The 24194-nt window shown below is 49.7% G+C and overlaps 9 protein-coding genes across 9 annotated transcripts; 3 read left to right on the forward strand and 6 right to left on the reverse strand.

Moving 5' to 3' along the window:
* Positions 1-36: 36 nt before the first annotated feature.
* N7515_009223 (uncharacterized protein) lies at positions 37-3510 on the forward strand (the record flags this gene model as incomplete). Its single annotated transcript, XM_056669967.1, has 3 exons — positions 37-230; positions 2051-2091; positions 2132-3510. 3 exons carry the CDS (start codon positions 37-39, stop codon positions 3508-3510), a joined length of 1614 nt encoding a protein of 537 aa, XP_056517766.1.
* Positions 3511-4874: 1364 nt separating this feature from the next.
* N7515_009224 (uncharacterized protein) lies at positions 4875-6081 on the forward strand (the record flags this gene model as incomplete). The annotated part of the gene is made up of 2 exons (XM_056669968.1): positions 4875-5206; positions 5280-6081. 2 exons carry the CDS (start codon positions 4875-4877, stop codon positions 6079-6081), a joined length of 1134 nt encoding a protein of 377 aa, XP_056517767.1.
* Positions 6082-6272: 191 nt separating this feature from the next.
* On the reverse strand, positions 6273-7430 carry N7515_009225 (serine hydrolase domain-containing protein; the record flags this gene model as incomplete). Its single annotated transcript, XM_056669969.1, has 1 exon — positions 6273-7430. One exon carries the CDS (start codon positions 7428-7430, stop codon positions 6273-6275), a length of 1158 nt encoding a protein of 385 aa, XP_056517768.1.
* Positions 7431-7897: 467 nt separating this feature from the next.
* On the reverse strand, positions 7898-9801 carry N7515_009226 (NCS2 family permease; the record flags this gene model as incomplete). Its single annotated transcript, XM_056669970.1, has 3 exons — positions 7898-8644; positions 8701-9621; positions 9712-9801. The coding sequence occupies 3 exons, from the start codon at positions 9799-9801 to the stop codon at positions 7898-7900; spliced, it is 1758 nt and encodes a 585-aa protein (XP_056517769.1).
* A 1303-nt stretch (positions 9802-11104) lies between these two features.
* N7515_009227 (MFS transporter) lies at positions 11105-12948 on the reverse strand (the record flags this gene model as incomplete). The annotated part of the gene is made up of 3 exons (XM_056669971.1): positions 11105-11363; positions 11419-11825; positions 11875-12948. The coding sequence occupies 3 exons, from the start codon at positions 12946-12948 to the stop codon at positions 11105-11107; spliced, it is 1740 nt and encodes a 579-aa protein (XP_056517770.1).
* Positions 12949-13491: 543 nt separating this feature from the next.
* On the reverse strand, positions 13492-14631 carry N7515_009228 (uncharacterized protein; the record flags this gene model as incomplete). The annotated part of the gene is made up of 3 exons (XM_056669972.1): positions 13492-14101; positions 14164-14427; positions 14489-14631. The coding sequence occupies 3 exons, from the start codon at positions 14629-14631 to the stop codon at positions 13492-13494; spliced, it is 1017 nt and encodes a 338-aa protein (XP_056517771.1).
* Positions 14632-15854: 1223 nt separating this feature from the next.
* On the reverse strand, positions 15855-16255 carry N7515_009229 (uncharacterized protein; the record flags this gene model as incomplete). The annotated part of the gene is made up of 2 exons (XM_056669973.1): positions 15855-16193; positions 16253-16255. 2 exons carry the CDS (start codon positions 16253-16255, stop codon positions 15855-15857), a joined length of 342 nt encoding a protein of 113 aa, XP_056517772.1.
* A 366-nt stretch (positions 16256-16621) lies between these two features.
* On the reverse strand, positions 16622-17984 carry N7515_009230 (LysM peptidoglycan-binding domain-containing protein; the record flags this gene model as incomplete). The annotated part of the gene is made up of 2 exons (XM_056669974.1): positions 16622-17734; positions 17790-17984. The coding sequence occupies 2 exons, from the start codon at positions 17982-17984 to the stop codon at positions 16622-16624; spliced, it is 1308 nt and encodes a 435-aa protein (XP_056517773.1).
* A 1922-nt stretch (positions 17985-19906) lies between these two features.
* Positions 19907-23678, forward strand: N7515_009231 (uncharacterized protein; the record flags this gene model as incomplete). The annotated part of the gene is made up of 3 exons (XM_056669975.1): positions 19907-22964; positions 23063-23307; positions 23397-23678. 3 exons carry the CDS (start codon positions 19907-19909, stop codon positions 23676-23678), a joined length of 3585 nt encoding a protein of 1194 aa, XP_056517774.1.
* Positions 23679-24194: the final 516 nt, after the last annotated feature.

A 24194-nucleotide genomic window follows, 5' to 3' on the forward strand; every position in this document is an offset into this window, starting at 1 on the left:
CCCCACGACTCCAGATCTTGGGCTGTATGCTTCGCCATGGCTACCACCATCCGCCCGGCTGACTTTCCCGATTTCCATGTTATAGGCCGCCAAACCGGGACCCAACATGACTTCGTTGGTCGTGAGTTCCTAACGCATTGTCTCCCAGACGTTCCCCCGCGTCATCGCATCCTAGCCCTGCTTGGCACAACAGACATAGGTAATGCCGCTAGCCCGAGCGAAGATGGCTGGTTTATATCGGACTTCTACCTGTTCCATTATCATCATATGACGAACTAGCAAACAGCCTGTTTGCTATTCACGTTTGCATCGTTTACAGAAGTGGGAGTCTATATCAAGCTCTCCGTCTTCTACTTCTCTTCTTCCTTCTCCCACTTCTCTCAGGATGCTCATTCCATCAAATGCACTTCATAATTATATAAGGCTCTTCACCCACATCTCTTCCTTCTTCTTTCCCTTCTCTCAGCCTTCAAAATACTCCTGCGCTAGGTGAGTTACCTATCTGCCTCATCCCAGAATGAGAGTGAGACTGACTGGTATCAGAGCTCTCCTGCATCTAGTGGCCCATTCTTGTTTCTTCCTCTTCCCGCTCCCTCCAATCCTCTCATCGAGGCCACTGTGATCGAAATCATCGATGGTGGAAGAGTTTTTGATTGACGGTACTCACGCAGACCTGTCATGACAAATGAGTCCCGTCGTCAGTCGTTGCACAGACAGCGACATGTCCGTCGCGCGTTGGAAGCGCGAGAAGATAACACTGGGTTTGGAAACCCACGTCATCCAGCCTTACCCAGCCCCAGCTCAAGACACCGGCTTCAGACTGGGCCTTCGATTCGGTCAGGCCTGTTCCAAGGGCAATCGAAGAGTTCTCCGTCAGAAGGGAAGCTGCCCATCGAGCACATCGTCGACGCTCCACGGGCGGATCTGGAGCCTCCTACGGCGGCTACAATTAGCTACTCCCTCTCCAATCGACATCCTGCGGCCTCCGCGCTCTCTCGCATACCCAAGCCACATACTCAACTACCAAACCTCGTCTCATTCACATCCTGGGGGATGATGCAGCCCCAGGTGGATGGAAGATGATGCAGCCCCAGGTGGATGGAAGATGATGCAGCCCCAGGTGAAGGCGACTGCTGGCTTGAAGAAAAGTTTCTCGTTCTGAGCTACGAAAAACACTCATGCGAGACGAAGAATTTCATGGCCAAGATCCCTGATGTCTCCGGGCCCCAAACCATAGGCCCGACTTCTCATACCCACCGTACGAGACTGTACAACAACTCCATGGTGCCCCACCGGGTGCGCTACTCCTACCCTACCCCCAACCCCCTTTCCATTTGCGACGTGAGTGGGGGAAATCGAGTCTCCTACGACGAAGGGGTAATAACGAGGCTTCCACGAGGCTAGCAACTCATCACGCTCCATGGGGCCCCATTTACACCGTTGGAACCGGCACGCTACCTCTGCCACCCGTTTCTCGTCACTGATCAAGGCTTCGGTGGAGCCTCTTCATCTTTCACCATGAGCAGCAGAATACCCCGCCAGCGGGGGTGTTGAATATGGGCTGGGATTACATTCTCTCTCGTTGTCCGACGTTGTACCGATTCACCAGCTCCTTGGTTCGAACTTGATCCCTCGACATAGCTCGGCGCTGTCCTCGAGGAATCGTGGTGGTATTGGGTGTGGCGTTGAAGGCCGACGCCCAGACGATCTTGCATACTGCCATTGACGAGCAGGGGTCGTCTCTTGTGCAGACTGGAGGCCAAAACAGCGACAAGATTCGACATCAGACATAGCTTGTCGCTGCCCTCGTGGAAACGCGGTGGTAGCTCGTCGATCAATTTCCCCACCTTCCTGTGGACGAGATTGCTAAATCTGTCCGGGACGAGAAAGAAGATCCCATTGCCTCGTGCGTGGCTGGCATACTGGGCCGACGGCTCTCGCCGACAGAGAATCTGACAGCAGCAGGCTTTGATTCATTAGCTGCGGTTCGCGCTGCGCCCATCTGGGCATCCCTGGATGCAGGAATTCATCTTGGCGTTGCTATGCTAAGGCCCAAGGACATGGCGGATCACCAACATTCCCTCGACGTGGGTATATTCCGTTCCTCCGGTCATCTGCTTTCTGCTAACAGTACGAGCACTAGCGCCTAATCAAATCTGGTTGACCTGTGAAGATCCCGAAACCCTAGTCGCCAAGTACCATGAATACCTTCATGGGGATTCGAACGGTGACCGTCGGGTGGTGCTTGATACCATGAGGCTCCCAGACATACTGGGTACTGGAAATCTACGGGTTGTGCCGAGAGACATTCTTCTTGAGCGATACCTCAATACCCTTCAAGAGCAAGCTACCGAAGCAGCCCGCCTCGGAGAGCATCTTGTGCTGTTAATATTCGGTCATGGAACCACAAAATATGGTGTTGAGGTCGGAGGGTCGATCCTTCAGATAGGAGACTTACGCCGAGTGCTACTAAACAGCTCCCAAGTCACTATCTTCACCACCTCATGTTACTCCGGCGGCTGGCTGGTGCTCCACGGTATGAATCAGCAGCCGCTCGACGCAACAGCAATCGCATCAGCAGGCCCGGACGACTGCTCCTTGTCGTGGCCCCTCAGCGGAAGCATTGGACGAGCCAGTGGCAGCTTGGCAGCCACCGCAGTACTACGCTGCCTGGTAGATGCCGAGGATGAAATCAAAGAGAGGATGGAGCACCCCACCTACATCCAGCTTGCGAAGTCTATTTATGACTGTATGAAGGGAATGGGCACGCTTGGCAATTCGCAACAGATTCATTTTTCGGCGGAGAATGATGAATGGGAGTCCAGTTATCAGGTCCGTCTCGGTTTGCCTCTCACGTCATATAAGGAAAGGTGGCAGTCCCTGCGCCAGGTTCCCCCATCCCCATCCCAGCCAGGTAGTCAGCTAGCTGGCGCTAGCGGACGGTCGCTCAAACGTTTGCAGTATCTTGCCAAAGAATACTTCGCCTCCCAACCTGGTGCCGACAATGCCGCTCCGAACGTCGGCTTGCATTCTTGTCTGAAGCAGGTTTTGAATAGAGCTAGCTATTCTAAAGAGAAGGTGCAGGAACTAACGGAAATCACCGCGTACAGACTTGGGGCTATGCATGAAGCCGAGTACCTGTGGAAGGAAACAGGGGCCGAGTATCCATCAATTTTCGACATTGACCCCAGTCAGAGGCTTGCTAAAATGTCCGACAAAGAGCTGATCATGAAAACTTGGTCAATGCTGCTCACGTACGACATCAATACAACTCCGATCGGGATCCGCCGGCCTCATGTCAAGCCTCTGCAATACCTTACACTTGCGCTAGTGGAAACATGTCAGTCCTGGGCAGTGATCGAGCACCATGTCAAGGCTATGGTTGGCAAGAAAAAGGCGTGGTACCGATTCATTTTCAAGGAATGGCAAGGGAATCGAGTCGCTCATGATGAGGGCGTAAGAAGAAACCCACGTGCTTTTCTGGAAGCAGTCAAGAAGATTCGACAATAGAACTATTAGTTTGCTTTTTCTCGCTTTTCAACTTCGCTTTCACCTTCCCTTTGTTCTTATTGATAATATGGGCCTTTCTTGTCAAGTATAAGGGTTTCAGGCCGGTAATTCATGATATTCCCTCCTATAGCTGGAGCCTTCCAGGGTTAGGACAATCCACTAGTTATATCTTACCTATCTTTCACTGCATCTCATAGGTTGTCCATCAGGTACGGAGCTACTATAGCCTGGCTTTAGTATCTGGTGTATATGTTGTCTGGGCGTCTGCATCTTGATTTACAGTAATCTTCAGTTCATGGTAGCCAGATTTTCGCCAACTGGCGAACCTCCGGTCAACTGGCAAGGCTACATCCCTGCGAATTGATCCCATCAAGGAAGAGGTGGAAGAATCTGTAAACTGAGGAAGTATCTGACAAGCGGCAGAATGATTTCGGTTGACTCAAAACCCTAAAGTATTCCATCTCCGTGTCTTTGGCCACACAGCAAGACAATCTCAAGTCAGCCCCATTGACATTGCCATTCGAGACCGACTCCAGTACAGGTGGTCATATCTGCCGTACATAACAAAAGAGTGGCAGTGAGGTAGCCATGATAAAATAGCGGAATGAATATAGTAGTTACGAAGAGCGATGATTATTGTCGCCTAAGATCTTATACGAGAAACATGAAAAAGGTCATATTTAACTAGTTATTTAAACAAACATGTGATAGTTAGCTTGAACCCTAAGATTCAATCTCCAAATTCTCTTCAACTTATGATCGGAAGTCTGTACGCTACAGTACACACATCTCTCGGATGGACATATGGTCTGATGTTACTCTAATTATGAGGCTATTCCTCATTTAACCTGACGCTAAGCCTAATTAGGCATGCTCGATGCATGGGCTCCATCCATGTGGGAAACCCCACATTGTAACCAGAATAGCTATGGTGATACTACGACAGGTACGGAGTACATGATGTTCATACCATCATAAGGCATCTAATATGTACTAAATACTTTAGAAACACAGTAACTAGTACTTGTATGGGTATTTGTGAATCACCACATGTACAACATCAGTAACTACAAAATAGAATACGAATAGCGAAAGCCCCACACCTGCATGATCTACATGAATCTCATCTCACTCGCAGTTCGCACTCGGGTGGCCCCGACTAACGTGGATGACGCATGTGAAGCTTCGACAAGGAAAGATCGTCAAATCGGTTGCACAATATCCGCTCCGTTACACAGCGGAACCTCGGTCTCACATTGGAGGCTTGGCACCCGCCATTGGCCCCCATGTTTATAAATTTCCATGGGGTTCCCTGCCCCAGATTTGACTGAGCTCCTCAGCGATAACTGTTAAACTCGATCACCATGCGATTTCTACTCTTCTCGCTGAGCGCATTCGTGTTCTACGCCATTTTCTACTTCTCCCTCATCAATGGTCTCGATGCGCTGGGTCGCAAGTCCATTGAATCGGGCAAGCTCCCCAATGTGGATGCGCCTCTGCGCCTGGTTTACACAGGCATCGAGCCGCTCGATCACCTACTGGCTACCTTGACTACATTCTTCTACCCGACACTCGATGGCTCAAACCCTGGCTTGTTCCTCCATAGCACCGCATTTGCTGGTACTTTTGGCGCGGCATGGACTTTGATCGCTTTGGAATCTTGGAGGAAGGGAAATGCCGGGACGATTGCTGCATAGTATGTCATACGCACTCGCGTTGAATTAACCTTAGATGGGATTAAAATAAATGAAACTAACTGATCAATTCAGTCCCATGGTCTTTGGCCTCGCCGCCCAAGTGCTCACCTTCGCATTCGGCATCCCACTGGCCTGCGCTCTGCAACTCGGCTGCTCAATCACCGCGCGCCGTCCCCACGCAGATAACATCCGCATCCCGCGCGCAGTCCTCGCTATCCTACCTCTGACCTTTATCATCGGATTCATGGGACCGACAACAGCGATGTCGTTGCCCGCTCCCTCTGTGATCTCTGTGGACATGAAGCAAATCGCAATTGCCATCTGGCAGCCATGGCCAGCGTATGTGTCGATCCTGACCACTGTGGGCTACTATATTGTGTCTCCGTTCTTCACAAACAACCAACGGGCATCCATGTCCAGCCTGCGCTGGGTCTACGCTTCCGCCTTTATGCATGCGTCTCTGACGCACATTGTCGCTTGGACTGTCTCTCTGGCGACTGTTGTTGTGCCGGGTCTCTTTGTTGATTCCGTACGGGAATCTCTCCACCCGGCTAACATTTTCATCGTTGCGCTCCCTTGGTCGGGACTGACGGTCAGCAGTGTCGGCGATGGTGTTCAGGTATTCCTGCAGTGGGATTATGCCATTGGCACTACTGGTGTGCTCATCTGGGCTCTCTCGCTGTACACTGTGGCCCACAAGCAGCTTCTGAATACTGTTGGTTGGCCTAGTCTTCTGCTGAAGGTCGCTTTCTTGACTGCTCTCGCTGGACCTGTTGGCGCTGCGGTGGAGTTGATCTGGGAGAGAGATGAGCTGGTGTTTGCCGAGACTGGTGGAAGTCGGCAGCAGGTTTCTAAGAGCAAGAAGGCTATCTAAGCCTTGGAAGCAACCTTGGCTGACAGTGATCAGCTTGGCCCTTTTGGAACATCCGTGTTGGATAGATCATTTGTTGATGAAGTGGAAATAGACTAAATACAGAGCAGACTTTACAGGCTCGCGAAGTCCATTTGGTGCTAGCCCAGTCATATGAAAAATAATGTCACATCTGTACACACTAAATACACATCTCACAGAGAAGCAGTAGGACCCTTGCTTCCCACAATCTCAAAAATAGCATCAAGATACGCCTTGGCGTTCTCGTTGCCCAGAACACCCTGTCCCATCTTGTTCATGGTATAAGAAATGGTCATCCCCCGGTCCAAATCCATAACCAACATCGACCCTCCCCAACCACCCCAGAAGCAAATGTTCCCCTCAGGGACAAAATTGATACTCTCCGGCACGGGCAAAGCAACCCCCAATCCCCACCGAATATTCAAAAACAAAACCAAATCAACCCCACTAACTCTCTCCTTCATCATCTCGGCAATAGTCTTGCGAGAAAGATACTTCCTCCCCTCAACATTTCCCCCCAACGAAACAATCGACCCAATCCTCGCCAACGACCTCGCATTTCCAAACCCATTGGCCCCCCCAATCTCACTCCCCCTAAACCCAGCCGTCTCCGAAGCCTCCGCCCTCGTAACCAAATTCGTAAGAGCCCTAACAAGAACACTATCCTTATCCAATCCACTCGGCATCGCAACAGCCGGCGGCGCAACAACCTCCGCCGCACGTCCCCACTCCCCATCAGGCAACCCAAGCCTAAAGTCCGCACCCAACGGACCAGCAATCTCATCCTGAATAAAACTCTTCAAAGACTTCCCACTAACCCTTCTAACAACCTCCCCAATCAAATGCCCATGATTCATCAGCTGATAAGCCGACATCTCACCAGCCTGAAACCAAGGTTTTTGCCCCGCGAGTCTCTCCGTCGACTCTTTCGTGTTATAGACGTCTTCCATGGTAATCGGCTTATCCCACTGCGGCAGGCCGGAGGAGTGCGAGAGGAGATGCCAGATCTTCGTATCTTGTTTTCCATTGGCGGCGAATTCGGGCCAGTACTTGGACACGGGGGCTTCGGGGTCTAGCTGGCCGCGGTCAATGAGAATGGCTGCTGCGAGGGCTGTGACGACCTTTGTGCAGGACCAGACGACGACAAGGGTGTCTTCTTGCCAGGGTTTTGTTTTGGCAGTGTCGGTGTAGCCGCCCCAGATGTCGACGACGTTGCGGCCGCCGATGTTTACGCAGATTGAGGCGCCGAGTTCGGTGCCTGAAGCGAGTCTTTCTGAGAGGACGGTGCGGAGACGGGCGAATTTGGGATCGGTGGTGCCGTGGGTTGTCATTTTGAGGGGGTTGTTTATGGGGTTGTTGTTGATGGTAGGTTGTAAATATTGTATGTGGTACAGGGGGGTGCTAGTCCGGTGCAGTAGTTATGACTGGGGGCTTATTTATAGGTCTTTTGTCATCTACATATTAACTAGGGATCTTACCAATCGTCGATCGTGGAGATGAGGGGCTAGTTAGACATGGAAGCCGATCGGCAAGGACCGCAAGGTTAAGGTTATTCCGAGGTTAAACTGGAGAGTTTAATCTCCGCATTTCCGAATTGTGCATGTGCGCCTTGTGCGGGGACCTTTATGCTTGATAATGTTTTATTGAAGAGAATATGTCCATGCCAGGTATGACCAGGTGTAAGAAGTAAATGAGCAAATATATCCAATAAACTGTACAAAATGAACATACTTAGGATCCGCTATATGCCATGCAATGCGAACCTCTATAACAACTCCCATCTTCTCACCGGAGTATTTCAATCCGATTTCACTGATCGCGCAGTCTCAGTCTGCTGACCCTTCTCAGTAGCGACACGCTCCACCGAAGCGGAAGAGAGAGAAACACCCTCTCCAGCAGCAGCCTGTTGCGTCGCATACTCCTCATCGGCCTTCCAGAAATCACGCTTTCCATGCGCAGCACGGTTGACCCACGGCGGAAGCATACCACCCTTGACTTTCCAGGACCAAGGATCCGACTCCTCCTTATTAGGCGGGACAATGCGACCACCGCTAACCTTCTCAAGTATCCAAGCGATCCCATTGAGGGTGATATAGCTCGTGATACCCGCGATCAAGCCGTAAGCAATGCTGTATGTGAACGGCATGATGGCGATAGTGAGGAATGCGGGAATAGCATCGCCGTAGTAACGCCAGTTGATATCCTGGGCGGACTTGGCCATCATGGCTCCGACAATCACGAGCGTGCAACCCGTGGCCCAAGGTGGAATGGAAGCGAAGATGGGGGCGAAGAACACGGCGACGAAGAATGCGAGACCGGTAACACAGGATGTTAGACCGGTCTTGCCTCCCTCGGAAATTCCGGCGCCGGACTCGACGAATGCTGTGACTGGGGGGCTGCCGAAGAGGGAGCCGATAGAGATGCAGATGGCGTCGACCATATAGGCTATGGAGCTGCCTTCGAAATCTTGCGTCTCTTCGTCGATGACGTTGGCAAATCGGGCCATCGAGTACATGGTTCCGGTGGTATCTAGGATATCGACATACTGCGAACATGTTAGTGGTACGATGTCATCATTGGGTACAGATATCCGTAGCTTACCAGGAATGTGATGAAAGCCAATCCGAACTGGCCGCCCTTGCCCGCGAGGTTCCAATCTTGGGCAAGGAGAGTGTGCGTGATAGGGTGGAAAGTGACGACTTTCTTGAAGAAGTCAAACTTGCTCGATCCCAGATCGGTATAGGGGAAGAAGGTGACGGGCGTAGTGCGGGGCCAAGAGATGATAGAAACCAGCAAGATTCCAATGATAACAGCACCCTTGATGCGGTACATCATCAGCATAGCAGTTAGAATACCGCCACAGAAGATACCGATCCACATAGTAGCACTCCGCATCTTCTCGCTGCTCAGGCAAAGTCCAGTCTTCGGGTCGAACGCTCCATCGGGGCATCCAGCCAACTCGATCGGTGTATCAGTGCCACCCTGAACCAATCCAATACCGGCACTGTAGGTCAAACCAATCAATGCGAGGTAAAGACCAATGCCGACACCAGTGGCGAGCTTGATAGACGATGGCAGCGCACGTGCCAGCCACTGACGCATACCGATCAATGTCAAACCCAGGAATACCCATCCCTCGACGAACACTGCGGTGAGGGCTGTCGAGTAAGAAACCATGCCGTTACCACGGACACCAACAACAGTGTAGGCGAAGTATGCGTTCAGTCCCATTCCAGGTGCGAGCGCGATCGGCAGATTGGCGAAGAATCCCATGCAGAACGTCGAGAGAGCGGCGATGGCGGCGGTGGCGGTAACGAGATCACGGTTGATCTCCTGCGTGCAGAGAGCATACTCGGCATTGTTTAAGCAGAAGTTTCCCATATCCTCCTCGGGACAAACGCAGTTTCCACCAGTCGAAGAGGTGATGTTGCTGTTCACGGAGATGATGTATGCCATGGCAAAGAAGGTGGCAAGGCCGGCGCGAATTTCAGTGAAGAAGAAGCTATCCTTCCTTTCTTTAGGCTGGACAACGAGTTAGTCCAATTGCCTCGATACCCAGTCTGATATGCGCTGTGACACCACGCGTCGCAATAAAACAGCAGTGCAACTTACATGGCCACAGCCGTCTAGACGGAACCATTTCCCCACTGGACTGCGGGCAACCCGAAGGTTGGTATTGTCAATCCAGCTGCTGAGACCCATTCCGAGAGAGTATCACGTCCTGACTGAGGGGTTAATTGGAGTGACGCTGATCGGTCGGGAACACGCAGTATATAAGGAGTGTTCCTGCAGTAGAAGTCGAAGAAAATAGAATAACTGAAAGAAGGAGAGGGCAAGTCGCCTCTCAGCCAACAAAAGTGTGCTGATAAGAAGCCAGAATAGAAAAAAAGAAAAAAAATTGCCTTCTGCCACTTTTTGACTTTTGCCGCCGCCCTGGGCTTGCGGCACATCCGCCTCGGACTCTTGGGCCTTGGTGGGGTCGCTTCGCTTTTCATTGGCTGACTGGTATCCGCGGTAAGCCGCTAACGATTTTGATTGGCTGTATGCATACCGACCCGGCATGTGTCAAAGCTCGGCAACCCGGTGGGAGAGATAAGAAAATAGCTCTAACGTATCTGATGAAATGGACATTGAATAATATCTCAGGCATCATATGGAGCTCGAAATGGGTAATAGATACTTAAAACACAAATCCCCAAAAGAGGTGATCTCAAAACGCTCGACAAGAACCCTTCAGCGCTCATGAGCTTTATCTTAGTTACGACAATCCGTGTGTTGTGGAGCCGATAAACACGTTCTTGGCTCGATAAGCGATCACGAAGGGAGCCGATCACATAACATCGAGTATGTGAGGTTTTTCGAACTGGAGGGTATATGCACATCTGCAAAAGCCATCACTCTGGTGTATCTTGGGCATCGGCCAATTCCGATCGAGTGTCCCCAATCATGAAAAGCGCAAAGGGTATATCTCACCCGCAGATATCGGGGCTGTTCGGTTCGTCAGCCACGAAACAAGCCTAAAACCTTGGTATAGAGTACAGCTCGATGCCTGCAGAACTTGGCACCACGCGCATACCTTGGCAGCCTTGGCGGCTTATTGAATCTGATTACCCCCTTATGTTCAACTGGCGCATGCCATGTAGGCTTGTGATCTTGGGGTGGATCGATATGCTGCGAGACGAGATATGGCCATTGACCATTGTGTCTCTCTCATATCAAGTAGGTTGTCTCTCTGCACGGTAGGTGTGCGTAAGTAAGCCAAATGTACCTCCCAATTTCACGGCTCTTTCCTGTGACAAAATATCGAAAGTCAACATCGCTTTTGAAGACTCAGATACCTCAAACGAGCCCTTAATCGGCAAGTTCCGGTCGAAGTAGACCTCGGAGCTATCAATACATCTCCTCCTACCACAAATGATGCGCCGATTCGCGAGATTCCACCAATATCGGCAATGACTATGAAGCGATGGATAGTAACAGTGACCATATGAAAGCAAAGACAACACTAGACAGATTCAGCCGGCCCTTTCTCCGCTTTTGGGGGGCGAATGTCGAGGTTTGGAGCGAAAGTAGACCGTTTGCGCAAAGCAGGTCCCCACTTAATGAAGGCCAAGGGAATCGGGACCATGATAAGGGCCAAACATCCAAGGAGTGTGCCTGCCCATTGTACACCAAGGTTGATGAACATCTGTTTGGAGAACAAGGGGAAGGCAGCTCCAACCGCTGATCGAATGATAGTATTTGCGGCAAACACAGATGCAGCACTAAACTTAAGGTCAGCGAGGCGCAATGCAGAGAATCAGAAAAGGTAGAACCCACAACATCAAGTACGAGTCGATCAGGTAGTTGAAGCACTGCAGGAAGATCACATAGATGCCAAACCCAGTCACGACTCCGCTGGCAGTGGGCGCCATCCAATGGATCGACCTGGTCCATCCAGTCCAGCCATACCAAAAGAGCCCAACACAGAAGAAAATACCCCCAACTATGGCGGGTGGAAGTCTCCATTCCGGGACGGGAATGTTGTTGTTGGCAGCCAACTTTTTGGTATACGCCTTTTGGTCGTACAGGATATATGCTCCGGCTAGAAACTCGCCGATGATCAATCCGATGAAGGGAAGACTTCCGACACCCAGGTTCATCTGGTGGATTCCTTGAAATACAACAGGGTAGGCACCGAGGAGGGCGTACATCAGGCCATATACAAAGCTCATCCAGAGAGAGATCTGGAGGGAGTCAGCGGAGCCGTAATGAAAATTTTCAAGAAGGACAAACCAAGAAAACAATTGGCTCAGTGAAGAGCATACGGAACGGCCGACTGAAGTTGTTTGTGATCAGTTCACCCCAGTCAAGCTCGATCTGTTCTTGTCTAGCACAGATTCCCCAATTACGGGTCTGTCGTCGCAGGGTAGCCGCTTTTTCCACGAGAACCGCTGGAGCATAGGTCTCTTTCAAGAAAAGGAGACAAAGTCCTGTGGCGAGCCATCCCATTATGGACGAAATATACATAGTCCACCTCCAACCCAGATGCGACATGGTGATGAAGCCTCCAGTAAATGGAGACGCGAAAGGTCCCACGAATACAGCCATGGCAAACATGGCAATGGCCACGCCGCGGGTTTGGTTACTATATATGTCTGCATAAACAGCAGGGACAATGGCGATCGGGGCAGCAGAGAAGAAGCCGGCAAAGAATCGGGTCAGCATCAAGGTCTGAATGTCTTTGCTGGTCGCCGCCGCAATCGTGAACAGCGAGTATCCAAACATGCCAATACAGATTGGCCATCTTCTCCCAATGAGCTCACTTGCCGGTGCCCATACTGTCGGCCCGGAGGCAAAGCCCAAAACATACAATGTCACTCCAAGAATGGCAACTTCCGTGCTGATATGGAAGTTCACACTGATTTCCTGCACCGCAGAGGAATATATAGCACTGGCAAAAGAAGAGACAAAGGTGGTATACGCCAGGACCACTGAGATGGTCAGTCTGCGCCCGAATGACCAATTCTGAGGGTGCAGGGGATCGTTCGCATCAGTGAATTCCACTATGTATTGCTCCGGGTCTGGAAGAGGTGGAGGGTGAGGCTTGCCCGCTCCGAGTGGCAGCCACTGTTCGCGCGGTGTGATTCCAGCAACGGAACCGACGGTTGAGCGATGTTGGAGTCTCGATGTCTCGATTCGCTCTAGCTCGACCTCGCCCAGGGTGCTTTGACGGCGATCGTAGTTCTCTGGGCGAATGGTCTGAACTTCCGACAAGCGGCCGTTGGGTCGCGACTCAGTTATACTGATGTCATCACTTCCGCTGATGTTAGCTTCGTCTGCGTCGTGATATGACGCTTCAGGCTCCATGCTGCTGGGCGATACGATGTGCAATTAGGTATTTCTTTCAGTTGTCTTATATTATCAGGGGGATATGGACGATATGTACAACCGTGGATATGCTGGAAGTGAAACATTCGGTTCCTGGGAACAAGGCGGCCATTTTAATCATACTTGGTTGCAGTTGGCAGCGTCATCGATGTTGCTTTCCCCGGTTGATCCGCAGAACGGTCTACGTCTGCCCAGAGCACTCCTTAAGTCGTGACGTCCGAATAAGGTAATTCGCTCCGCTGCGAACCATGGCCTTACCCGCGAAAGCATAAAGTCTATTTGTATGAATAGAATCATGTTCATATCAAGATGTGCAATTCAATCACCAGTTATCATACCAACGTATACTGTGTAAAGATAGGGTGACACGGAGAACTAAGTTCCCGTTCAACAAAAGTCGGCGTCTTTCAAGATACGGAGCGATAGGCAATTTTGGGATGAAGAAAAACAAATTTAAAACAAAGTGTCTTGATGAATGCTTAATTATATTCATATACGCAGTATACATTCGTCAGAGGGGAATTAGAAGTACATAAAAGCCAAGGAAACAACAGAGCAAACCGCAACAGCTCCCCAGTGCAATGGACGGGGCGAGCCAAGAGAGCCATTATCATAGCCTATATTCGCGGAGTTGTTTCCAAAACCGACAGTTCGAAGCCAAGTGGGCGTTGAGCTGCTGTTGACCAAAGTATCGGAGTGGTAAGAGTCGATGACCCCGAAGAAGGACACCTTGATCTTCCCCTGTACCTCATCCGGACCTAATGGCCTTGTGGGATCGGATCTATCGATCAAATAGGGAGACCCAGCGGCATATCCATTTAAAGTGAAATTGGCCGTTCGGCTATCAAACTGGAAGTCAACCGTAGGATATGTCCAGGTCCAACCAGCATTATTAGACCAATCAAAATCAATGAGCGTCATGTAACTCCGGCTGGTCTCAGTGGAAGTGTTGCAGGGCTTGAGATCCATGTCAAAACTAGTCAGCATCGAGTCTGCGTCCTTGATGGTTCCTGTTAGTTTGTATGGAGGTCCTTTAGTGTCTGGCGATAGGGTCAAATTGAAGACATCTTTGACGGAAGATTCGATACCCGCATCGCTGTCAGTTGAGCGATTGTTCGCATGGTCCACCCAACTTCAAGAATTGGAATTAGTCAAAAAGGATTTACTTTCAATTTAGGGTGGGCTCTGACTTACGGGGATGACTCGAGATACCATTCTAGGGACGAGGAGGACCATGGTAACCCGTCGAGCGAGGTAAGGTTTGCATCTGAGTTCCAGAGGGTCAAGAGGGTATTGACTGGGTTTGATCCCTGATTGTAAGGGCCCCTCTCAGTGATAGCGAGGAAAGACTCATATTCCGCAGTGAATGTTTGGCCTTGGAGATTTTTGCATACAGACTCGTTGGTTGTTGATCCGATCTCGGGCGTGAACTCTATCTTGGTCGTGGCATTGTAATACCTACGAAAGTTAGCAACAACGATATAGTAGTAGGTAAATAAGATTATAAGAAACGACATACGATCCAACCCAAATATAGATATTACTTAGTCCTGTAATATTGCTCGGTCGGAATGGGAGAGAAGCATTGTATTTCGCGTCTCCTTCCGCGGATGCGATTAGGGGAAGGAGGCAACAAGCCAGTGTGGACAAAATTCGTCTCATCGTGCTATGTCGTCGAAAATAAATCGAGCAAGGCGGAGAACGCTCTCTGGGTATGGAACTACCAGGAGAAAGGAAGAAACAGCAAGAATAAAAGAAAAGGCCGGTAAGAGGGGGGGGGCAAACGTGAAAAGCCGACCGGTATGTAGCTCAAGTGACCGGGAATCACGGCAGGCGCCCAACCAGCCCCAGACAGACTAGGGTCGGATGGTGGCTGCAGGGACGATGTGACTCTGAGAAAGTTGGAATAGGGGCTAACTAGTTATGCGACCCTGAACTGTGGTTGACTTAGTTTCTCCATAGTCCGTAACGTATTCGGTAAGCGAGCTGCCGCTGGACAGCGCAAAACACATAGTAGACGCGATATCATCTCAACAACCATCCATGCGCAGCTGGCTGACCAAATACACAGTACGTTAGCGCGGGCTGTGGACGATACAACGCAAACTAGTCTGTAGATAGAACCCGACTTCAATTGGGTCCAGTTTTAACTAATTCTCAGAATCTGCCTTGCCTCGTTTTCGTCTAAAATGTAGTCGGACGCCCCTGGAGGCTGAAAAGCCGATTTATTCTGGAGCCGAGAGACATCTATCCCTGCCCGTCAGACATAGTCCCTAACACAAATGCTCACGATCAGGCCAGGTCTTTCCAGCTAGCGTATGGCCTAGTCCGGCTTAACCCAACTCGGCGTAAAATCTAGCAGAAAGGCTTAGCTTGCAGGGGAGGCGAATGGGAGTGGTGATTGCTACGGAGTAGACGTCCCACTGAAATTAGGCCCCCACAAGGCTTAGAGCCTCCATGCAGAACGCCATGGTTATTAGAGAAAATCGAGGCCTAGTTCGACTTTGAGCACTTTTAGTAGCAGAAAGAAAGTCCATTTGCTGGGGTTCCTTGACTGGCCCCCTGAATTTAATGCCCTTTACGAAGTAGTACGAGAATCCAAGACTCCAGTATGTCCCTACTTTCCAGTGTGTTCCTCAAGTGGTTGAACCATGAGAACATGATTCTCCATCACATACATACACTGGGATACAGTGCGTCTCGAAACCGGTGCCACCACCTACACTCTTTCATTGTTTCTCGAACTCCAATGCCAAGGTCAACTAGTCTATATTGGGGTTATTTACGAAGTATCAATATTCCTGTATCAGTCTTGATACAGTCACTTAGTTACTCTAACCTTGATACGTTGCACTGTCTTGTAACCGAATTGGCGATCCAAGAAACTAGAAATTCCCATGTCTGCCCAGGGCCTCACTTTCTGTTTCCCCACGGTCCACCACCAGCTCCGCCTCATTTCCCGACATTTCATCAACCATCATCTGCTCGCCATCTTTCTTCCAGTCCTCATACGTCCGATACAAGTACTCCTGGGCCGCCGGATGATTACGATAGTATGTCTCATGGTCAATCTCACAGACACCGTCCTCAGAGCCCTTGTGGTCGACGCAGAAAGCCCGAGTACATAGAAGACATAGCTGGGTCGGGAGGTTGTCTTTAAGGTGTGGCTTCCTCAATCGCATTCTATTATGGACGTGGCAGGGTCCAACATTAGAATTTTGGTTCTGGGGAGCGTGTTAGCTCACTGAATTAATAGAGGCTGGTGCGAGGTGGAGAAACGTACCATTTTGTAACGTTCGATGGAGATTGTGTTGATAGGTTTTGAAGGTAGGGTCTCGGAGGAGCGAGTAATGGAAGATAGAAAGGACGGGTAAAAATGGGGTCTGCTTGATACTTAATTGAGGGAGAGGGAGTAGTAGCTGTTTGGGTATACTCAAATTGGGTACTGTTGCACTGCATGAGCTCGTACTCGACACGAGCTGCAGATCTTGGCATTGTACTAGTTTGTAAGGAATTCATGCTTCTCGACTAGGGTCATATCGAGGGAAAGGGGTCAACAAGTGACAACAACACTAAATCCATGTTCGTTTTTTATTTTCACTAACTACGAGCTTACCCAGTCCTAGTCCCTTCTCGGAATATCTGGATCCAACTAAAGGATTCCAATACAAACGTAATAGCCCAACCACAATGTTGAGCAGTTGCTGCCCACTTGAGTGTTCCATGCTTCAAACTGGGCATAAGAAATATCCGCCGGGTCGACAATGTCCTGACAGTCGTCCCCGCTAACAACTTCGTGGAATTTCTTACAGTTACTAACCATTCCAGGCTGAATAGGAGTTGGAGTGGTAACCCCATTCCCGGTTGAAGTAGTCGTAGGCTTCTCGGTTGTTGTGGGGGTGGATCCAACAACTCCGGTGCAGACATAATATCCAAGCCAAAGTGAAGAGCAGCCGCTACCAACACCAGAGTTCCATGAGTAAAAGTCTGTGGTGGAGATGCCCGCTTCCGATGCAATGGTGGCACATGTATCGTCGCTGCCTACCATATGGAAGCTATTGCAGTTACCGACCATGCCAGCTTGGGTGGGAGTGGGGGTGCTGATTCCATTGCCAGCGGTTGTTGTAGTTGCTGCGGTAGTCGTGGGAGTAGATCCGACCACACCAGTACAGACGTAGTAGCCAAGCCAGAGAGAAGAGCAACCACTGCCAACACCGGAGTTCCAGGAGTAGAAATCAGCCAGAGCAATTCCTGCGGCTGTGGCAATAGTTTGACACGAATCATCACTGTCAACCATGTGGAAGCTGTTGCAGTTATCGACCATGCCGGCTTGAGTAGGGGTTGGAGTAGTGATTCCATTCCCCGCGGTGGTAGTAGAGGCTATGGTAGTTTTGCTAGCAGTCACGCCGACGATACCAGTGCAGACATAGTACCCAAGCCAGAGGGAAGAACATCCGCTGCCAACACCAGGGTTGTAGTCGGCGAAATCAGTCAGGGAAATTCCAGCTGCGGAGGCAATGGTAGCGCATGTATCGTCGCTTACTACCATATGGAAACTGCTACAGTTGTCAACCATTCCAGCCTGAACTGGAGTTGGAGTAGATACTCCATTTCCAGCCGTTGTAGTGGTAGAGGTGACAAATGTGGTCTGAGTAGAAGCACTCGGTGTGGAGGAAGAAGCAGAAGTAGTGCCGTAATTGACCTCAACGCAGTAGTCGAAGCCACTAATCACTGAGCATGAACCACCCAAAACGCAGTCCGGGTTCTAGAATTGTTAGTTGATTGACCCAAACATAGATATAACTATAATGAACACTCACCCAAGTAGCAAACTCTGCTGCGGTAATGCCATATGTGCTTTCAATTGAGGCACAGGTCATGCCCGAGGCGTACGCAACCCATCCACTGCAAGTCGATATAGTGCCTGGGAAAGCAGTTCCTGGAGGAGCCACCAAATAGCTTGCAGCCAGTGGGGTGCCGACAATGACAGCCAAAGGAGATCGAAGAAGTCTCATGGTTGCAAACAAAGGTCAAAAACTCTTCTGAATCTGTGAGAGATGGTAGTTTCCTGAGAGCAAAGACCTCACAGTGATACTTATAGAGGATTTTATGCTTCCCAAGGAACACGGTACATTCTTTATGCCGCTTTTACCGAGGGATAGTGGGCTGACTCCAGTCTGAAGCCATAAATGATAGTGGCCGGTCAGTTGTACCGTTGTCGCATCCGTGAAATCGGAGAGTTACAATGTTACAATCGAGATCTAGCCCGGACTTCGCATTTACAGTAGAGTCGCCTTCAAGCTGTGAGGCCTCCTACGCTCTGGAGTTGAATTTGAATGCAGCCCTGGTGACTTTATGTGGAAGATTAAGTTCAACATCCTGATCCCTGGCGACAATCCGGTGGGACATAGTATGCACGAGTAGCCCTTCAAATCTCGCTCTTTTTGTTGAAAATTGATTACCCTTTTCTTTGAAAATCTTCAAATATCTCGTAAATCACTAGGAATATTTACTTCCTAAGTTTGGGAATCGAGTCCGCCTGATGACTCTCCCCTCCGAACTCCGAAGTGTAACCGAGACGTACTAAGTCAGAAATGGTAGGAGACTAGGAGTTGAAAATTTCGATTGATCCTCTTTTGAGCCTCATTTACGGCAGTATAGTAGTGGATACTTCATTATCATTCGCTCCTCTTAGCGAACCTTCATAACGTCCGTGCACTTCTGTCTTTGCTTATTTCCTCCAGGCAATGACAAGCAATGACAAGCATTCTATTGTTGTTAGCTTTATGCACGGAGATCTGAAACGCCGAAGATTTTACCCGCATAGCCTACCCGCTTATAGCCCCAGGCTAAGGCAAGGAACTAGATTGCGTTATATCCCGGCTATTTACCGTGGCTAGAACTGGGCAGAACCCTATGTAGGGCGGAAAAGAGATTTTTTCGCGGGAAAGCGGTCCGACTTAGTACGTAGTGCTTTTAGAAAGCTGTCGAGGAATAGTTATGGGTAGTAGAAATACGCTAGACTAGATAACTTACGGCTAGGTTAGCGGGTCGCGTAAGTGATTCACACATTGTATCCTCGCTTCAGCTTTGTCTCTTCTTCTCTTCAATCAATCCATCCATTCATTTTGGATTGGTTCCCCTTGGCCATACCTTGGCTTCTCTAGATCTCATCACGTGTTCACCTCCGCTGTAGCTCACACTTTCACCAAAGCCAACAGGTCGTCCTCGGGGGGCAGAAACGCGTTCTCTGTACCGAGTTTGCAGGGTATAGAATATCTCACGCTAGAAAACCTGACACACTCGCATTTATATTGGATAAAATGTTCCTGTTAGGTAGGTCCAACTGAACTTGAGCTGGAATATGTCATGACTTCTGTTGCCTCTGGAGACGACAATACTATTGGGGCGTTCAAGGAACGTGGGCACCACCTATGCCATTATCAGGCGTCCCACAGTGCTGATGTATTGGAATGACTTGCCTTAGCGGACTATGCGGAGCTGATGCCGCAGCGATGTAACAATCGCTAGCGTTTTGGGGTCGAGTCTTGGAATATAGATGCTTAGGCGTTCTTAGTACTTGCAAGTAACGAATAGAATCAGTTTACTCAGGTCAAATGGATACTATGTCCTTCCCTTTTGGTCCCTGGGTTGCATAGGATGAAATGTGGAAATTGAGCAAACACGACGAGCCGCCTCGATTTTCATCGCCGTCTCGTATTGAGTTGGACTGAATTGCTTCCAACTCTAGCTAGGGAAAAGACATTTTTGAGGTGCCGGTGTGCCGAAGTCACAATGGTTATGAAATGGGGTTATCATGTTCGATGTATAAAGAAAAATCCTATTTCCTCGTATATGCTTCAATAGAATATTGGAACCAACACTCTATCCATTCATTCGTGAATTTAATCTTTTCTATTTCTGCTTTACATTGCCTATGCATCTATTCTACCCACTGTTTGCCGCACTGGCCAGCCAGTCCTGGCTGGTTAGTGCGTTGCCTGGGGAATTGGATGATTACTTTCGTTTACACCCTATCTCAACTTTGTCGCGGCCCGCAACCGCCCATAGCAGTCCAACTGCTACTATCCATGGCGTGCTTCAATCCAACCCTGCACTTGTCCGGGCAGCTCTAAGCCGCTGTCCACTGAGCTGCAGTGAAAGTGGATCCAACCCCAGCAACTGGACTGTTTATCACAGCGTTGACCGTTTATCGTGGTGCAATGAAACTATGATGCTTGACTTTGTACTGTTCAACTCACTTTCCAGTGGGAGCAGTCACAAGAGCATCCGGGCCTGTACTGTCAATTCTGATGATACAGCGCTTTCTGCCCGCAGTGTCTCATGCGAGGCCTATGCTGGTACCACCAAGAGCGTCACCGCAAACTTACAAGTGGCCCAGACGAAGTCAAGTCGTTCATCAAGTGAGGTGTCAGATATTGTTGCTGTCACTCAAGACCTCGAGAAATACGTCAAGCAACAGGCCTCCTGTAATAAGATCACTGCCTTTGCCACATCTGGTAAGGCCGCAGTTGGTATCTACATTGGCTCTGAGATACAAAGACAGGGCCTGGTAGATACTGCTGCGAAGGAATTTGTCTCTGCATTGAAGGAAAGCAACTCGCCCGATACATTCCTCCTGCAGCTCTGCGATGAAAGTCGTAGTAGTCGTTATGGATTTGGAATAATTGCTGATGCTACTGGTGACATTGCTGCGGTTCAACATGCGGTTCAATCATGGACCAATGGCGATTGTGTGACTTCTTTTGGAGACTCTTCAGACCGGAAGAATATCATCTTCTCTATGCAAGTCCCGCACCAAGTTGCCACCCCCACAATTCAACCCTCTGCAAGTCATGCTGCTCGCGCTTTGCACCCTCGATCGACTTGTTCCACCACTCAGGTTCAACTCGGCCAGCTATGTGGTGATCTAGCAACGACTTGTGGCATCACCCTCTCTCAGTTCTATGAGTATAACTCAGGCTCCACCACATGGTGCAACAACTTGGTACCAGGCCAGCATGTCTGTTGTACCTCAGGCACACTGCCTGACTATACACCTTCAAAGTACTCCAACGGCACCTGTTACACCTATACCGTTCAGCCCGACGATACCTGCAAGGGTCTGTCGGCAGCCTATGACATAGATGCTGACGATATTGAAAAATGGAACAAAGAGACGTGGGGCTGGTTCGGTTGCAATGATCTTCAAATTGGGGGCTATATCTGCCTCAGCGATGGTTCCTCTCCCATGCCCGCTCCGGTCGCCAATGCTGTCTGTGGCCCTCAGGTCGCTGGCACAATAACCCCGCCCTCTGGCACAAATTTGTCCACACTGAACGAATGCCCACTAAATGCCTGTTGTGACGTTTGGGGACAATGTGGCACAACGGACGAGTTTTGTACCATCACTGAATCCAGTACTGGGGCCCCTGGCACTGCGAAGAATAACACAAACGGCTGCATCTCGAACTGTGGAACTTCAATTGTCAAATCCGATGCCCCTTCAGAATTCAGGAAAGTCGCATATTTTGAAGGCTACGATAAGACACGCCCCTGCCTGAGCGCGTCCGTGGAGAGCATCGCTGCCAAAGACTATACCCATGTTCATCTCGGATTTGCTACTATCACCTCCGATTTCAAAGTCAATGTGTCCGATATCACAGGACAGTTCAATACTTTTGTCAATCTTGGCACCAACTGGAAGAAGATTCTGTCATTTGGTGGCTGGGACTTCTCTACAAACCCGGACACATACGATAGATTCCGCCAGGCAGTGACTGTGGATAACCGTGCTACTTTTGCCTCCAACATTGTCGCTTTTGTGGAGAAGTATAACCTTGATGGTGTTGACTTTGATTGGGAATACCCCAGTGAGCCGGATATCAAGTTCATTCCAGCTGGCAGTTTGGAAGATGGTATCAACTATTTCATGTTCTTGGATGAGTTGCGGGTTCAGTTCCTGGAATCCTCTAAGCCTGGAACGTCCATCTCAATTGCTGCCCCTGCCTCGTTCTGGTACCTGCAAGGTTTCCCAATTCAAGCTATTGGCCAAATCGTCGACTACATCATTTTCATGACCTACGATCTCCATGGACAATGGGACTACGACAACAAAAACGCTCAGATTGGCTGCCCTGCCGGAAATTGTCTGCGATCCGCTGTGAATCTCACAGAAACCATCAACAGCTTGTCAATGATCACTAAGGCTGGTGTGGCTTCAAGCAAGATCATGGTTGGCGTCACTAGCTATGGCCGATCTTTCCAAATGTCAACGCCAGGGTGCTATGACCCAATGTGCACCTACACTGGACCCGAATCTGGGGCATGGAAGGGTTCTTGTACCGATACCGCTGGATATCTCGGCAATGCGGAGATTTACTACGCGCAGTCTACCATGTCCGACTCAGACTACTTTTTTGATGCGGATAGTTACTCTGACACGCTGGTTTTCGGAGACACGCAGTGGGTAGCCTGGATGAGTGATGCCAATAAGGCGGTCCGAACAGCACTGTATGAGAGTCTCAACTTTGGTGGCACAACGGATTGGGCTGTGGATCTCGACGGAGACGAGAGTACGCTTAAATCCCAGTGCAAATCTCTCAGTGCAGCCACCGGATCTTCCTTCCCAAGTTGTACCCCCGAGACTTCCACTACGGGTTGTATTGCTGGCACTGGCAATGATGACTACAAAGATTTGTGCGAGTTCAGTTGCCAGTACAACTTCTGCCCGGGTCCCATGTGTACCTGCACCAAGAAGGGTACAATTGTTTCTACATTGATGTCATCCACTGGCAGCTACTGCCCAGTCTCCACCTTGGACACCAGTTACTCTGGCCTTTGTGCCTTCAGCTGCGAATATGGTTACTGTCCAGAAGACTATTGCGAGAAGATGACAAGCCCGACTTTCTACTCCTGCGATACCAAACCCATGGTATTGGAAGGGCTTGGTACTAATTTCTCAAGTGATGCAAGCTGTGCGGATGTTGGTGCCTGTAAGTCTTTTTCCCTTATATTACCATATCAGTGGACCGTGCTCTTGCATTTTCATGTTGTGAAAGAACTGATTGCTGACCTTGTACCACAATTTTAGCTGGGATCATCGACTCCTCGATTTGGGATAAAATAGGAACCACTCTTGCATTGTCCTCATACCTGGATAATTATGACGGCGACGATTTTGTCATGGAGATGATGAACCCATTGGGCCAGGGACAAAGTATAGCAGCTTGCTCTAGAATCGATTCCGATACATGTCGGGCACCGGACTGCACGACGACAGAAGAGGGTACAGGTTGGAAGTATTGCACCGCTCTGTCAATTTCTAATCTCAACGGCGTGAGTCCATCCAAATTTCAATCATAACAATGGTGGAATCTTTCCAACCGAGGTATCTCATACTGACATGTCTTTTCTCTCTCCTTTAGGTTATGCGAGCTCTTTACGCAGCAACCGGTGATATGCCCTCGAACTTCAGCAACATCGCAGAGACCATGTACAAAGACTTCACTTGGCCACCACCTCCGGACATGGGCCTCTTTTGGTCAGAGTTCTTAACAGCAATTAGTACAATGCTTGTGGTTGTCACCACTCTTACAGGAAATGTCGAGGTGACGGCAGCGGGTGCTTTGCTCGGGGGCATGGTCACCGAAGGTCTGAACGCAATCAATGACGTTGATTCGACCGCAGCCGACAATTTGAGTCTGTAAGTAATCTTTCTGGGGAGTGGCGAAAGAAGTACAGTATTTTCAGCTTATACTGACGATGATTCTATAGCACGGCCTCTGCATGGTCGGAGGCCCTTCAAACTCAGTGGATAGACTCCTGGAAAGACACTATTGTTCGCGGCAGCGACAAGATGATTGACTTATTCAACCATGGTGTCTTTTTGGACAAACGGAATCTTCCTATCATCAGTCCAAAGGCTTCGAATCAAATCAGTGCGCTTGAAGTTCAACAGCATATTCAACAGATCTTCGAAGCTACGATTGTCAATACGTTATGGAACGCGGACGCGGTCTTCCTATACTGCTATCCAATGGATGAGAGCACCTGTAAGGCTTTTAATTCTTCAATCGTCTGAGAACTGGAGAAACTTGCTAAATTATTTTCTAGTCAACGGCTATACAGACAAGTGGAACGAGAAGCTCCAGGCTTGGGTGGATCACGATGATGGTTACGCGTGCTACTTACAAGGGTAAATATCCAGCCCCTTGCCACGTTCG

Source organism: Penicillium bovifimosum (assembly GCF_028826915.1).
Source record: "Penicillium bovifimosum strain IBT 22155 chromosome Unknown utg000007l_segment0_segment0, whole genome shotgun sequence".
NCBI classification, from domain to species: domain Eukaryota; kingdom Fungi; phylum Ascomycota; class Eurotiomycetes; order Eurotiales; family Aspergillaceae; genus Penicillium; species Penicillium bovifimosum.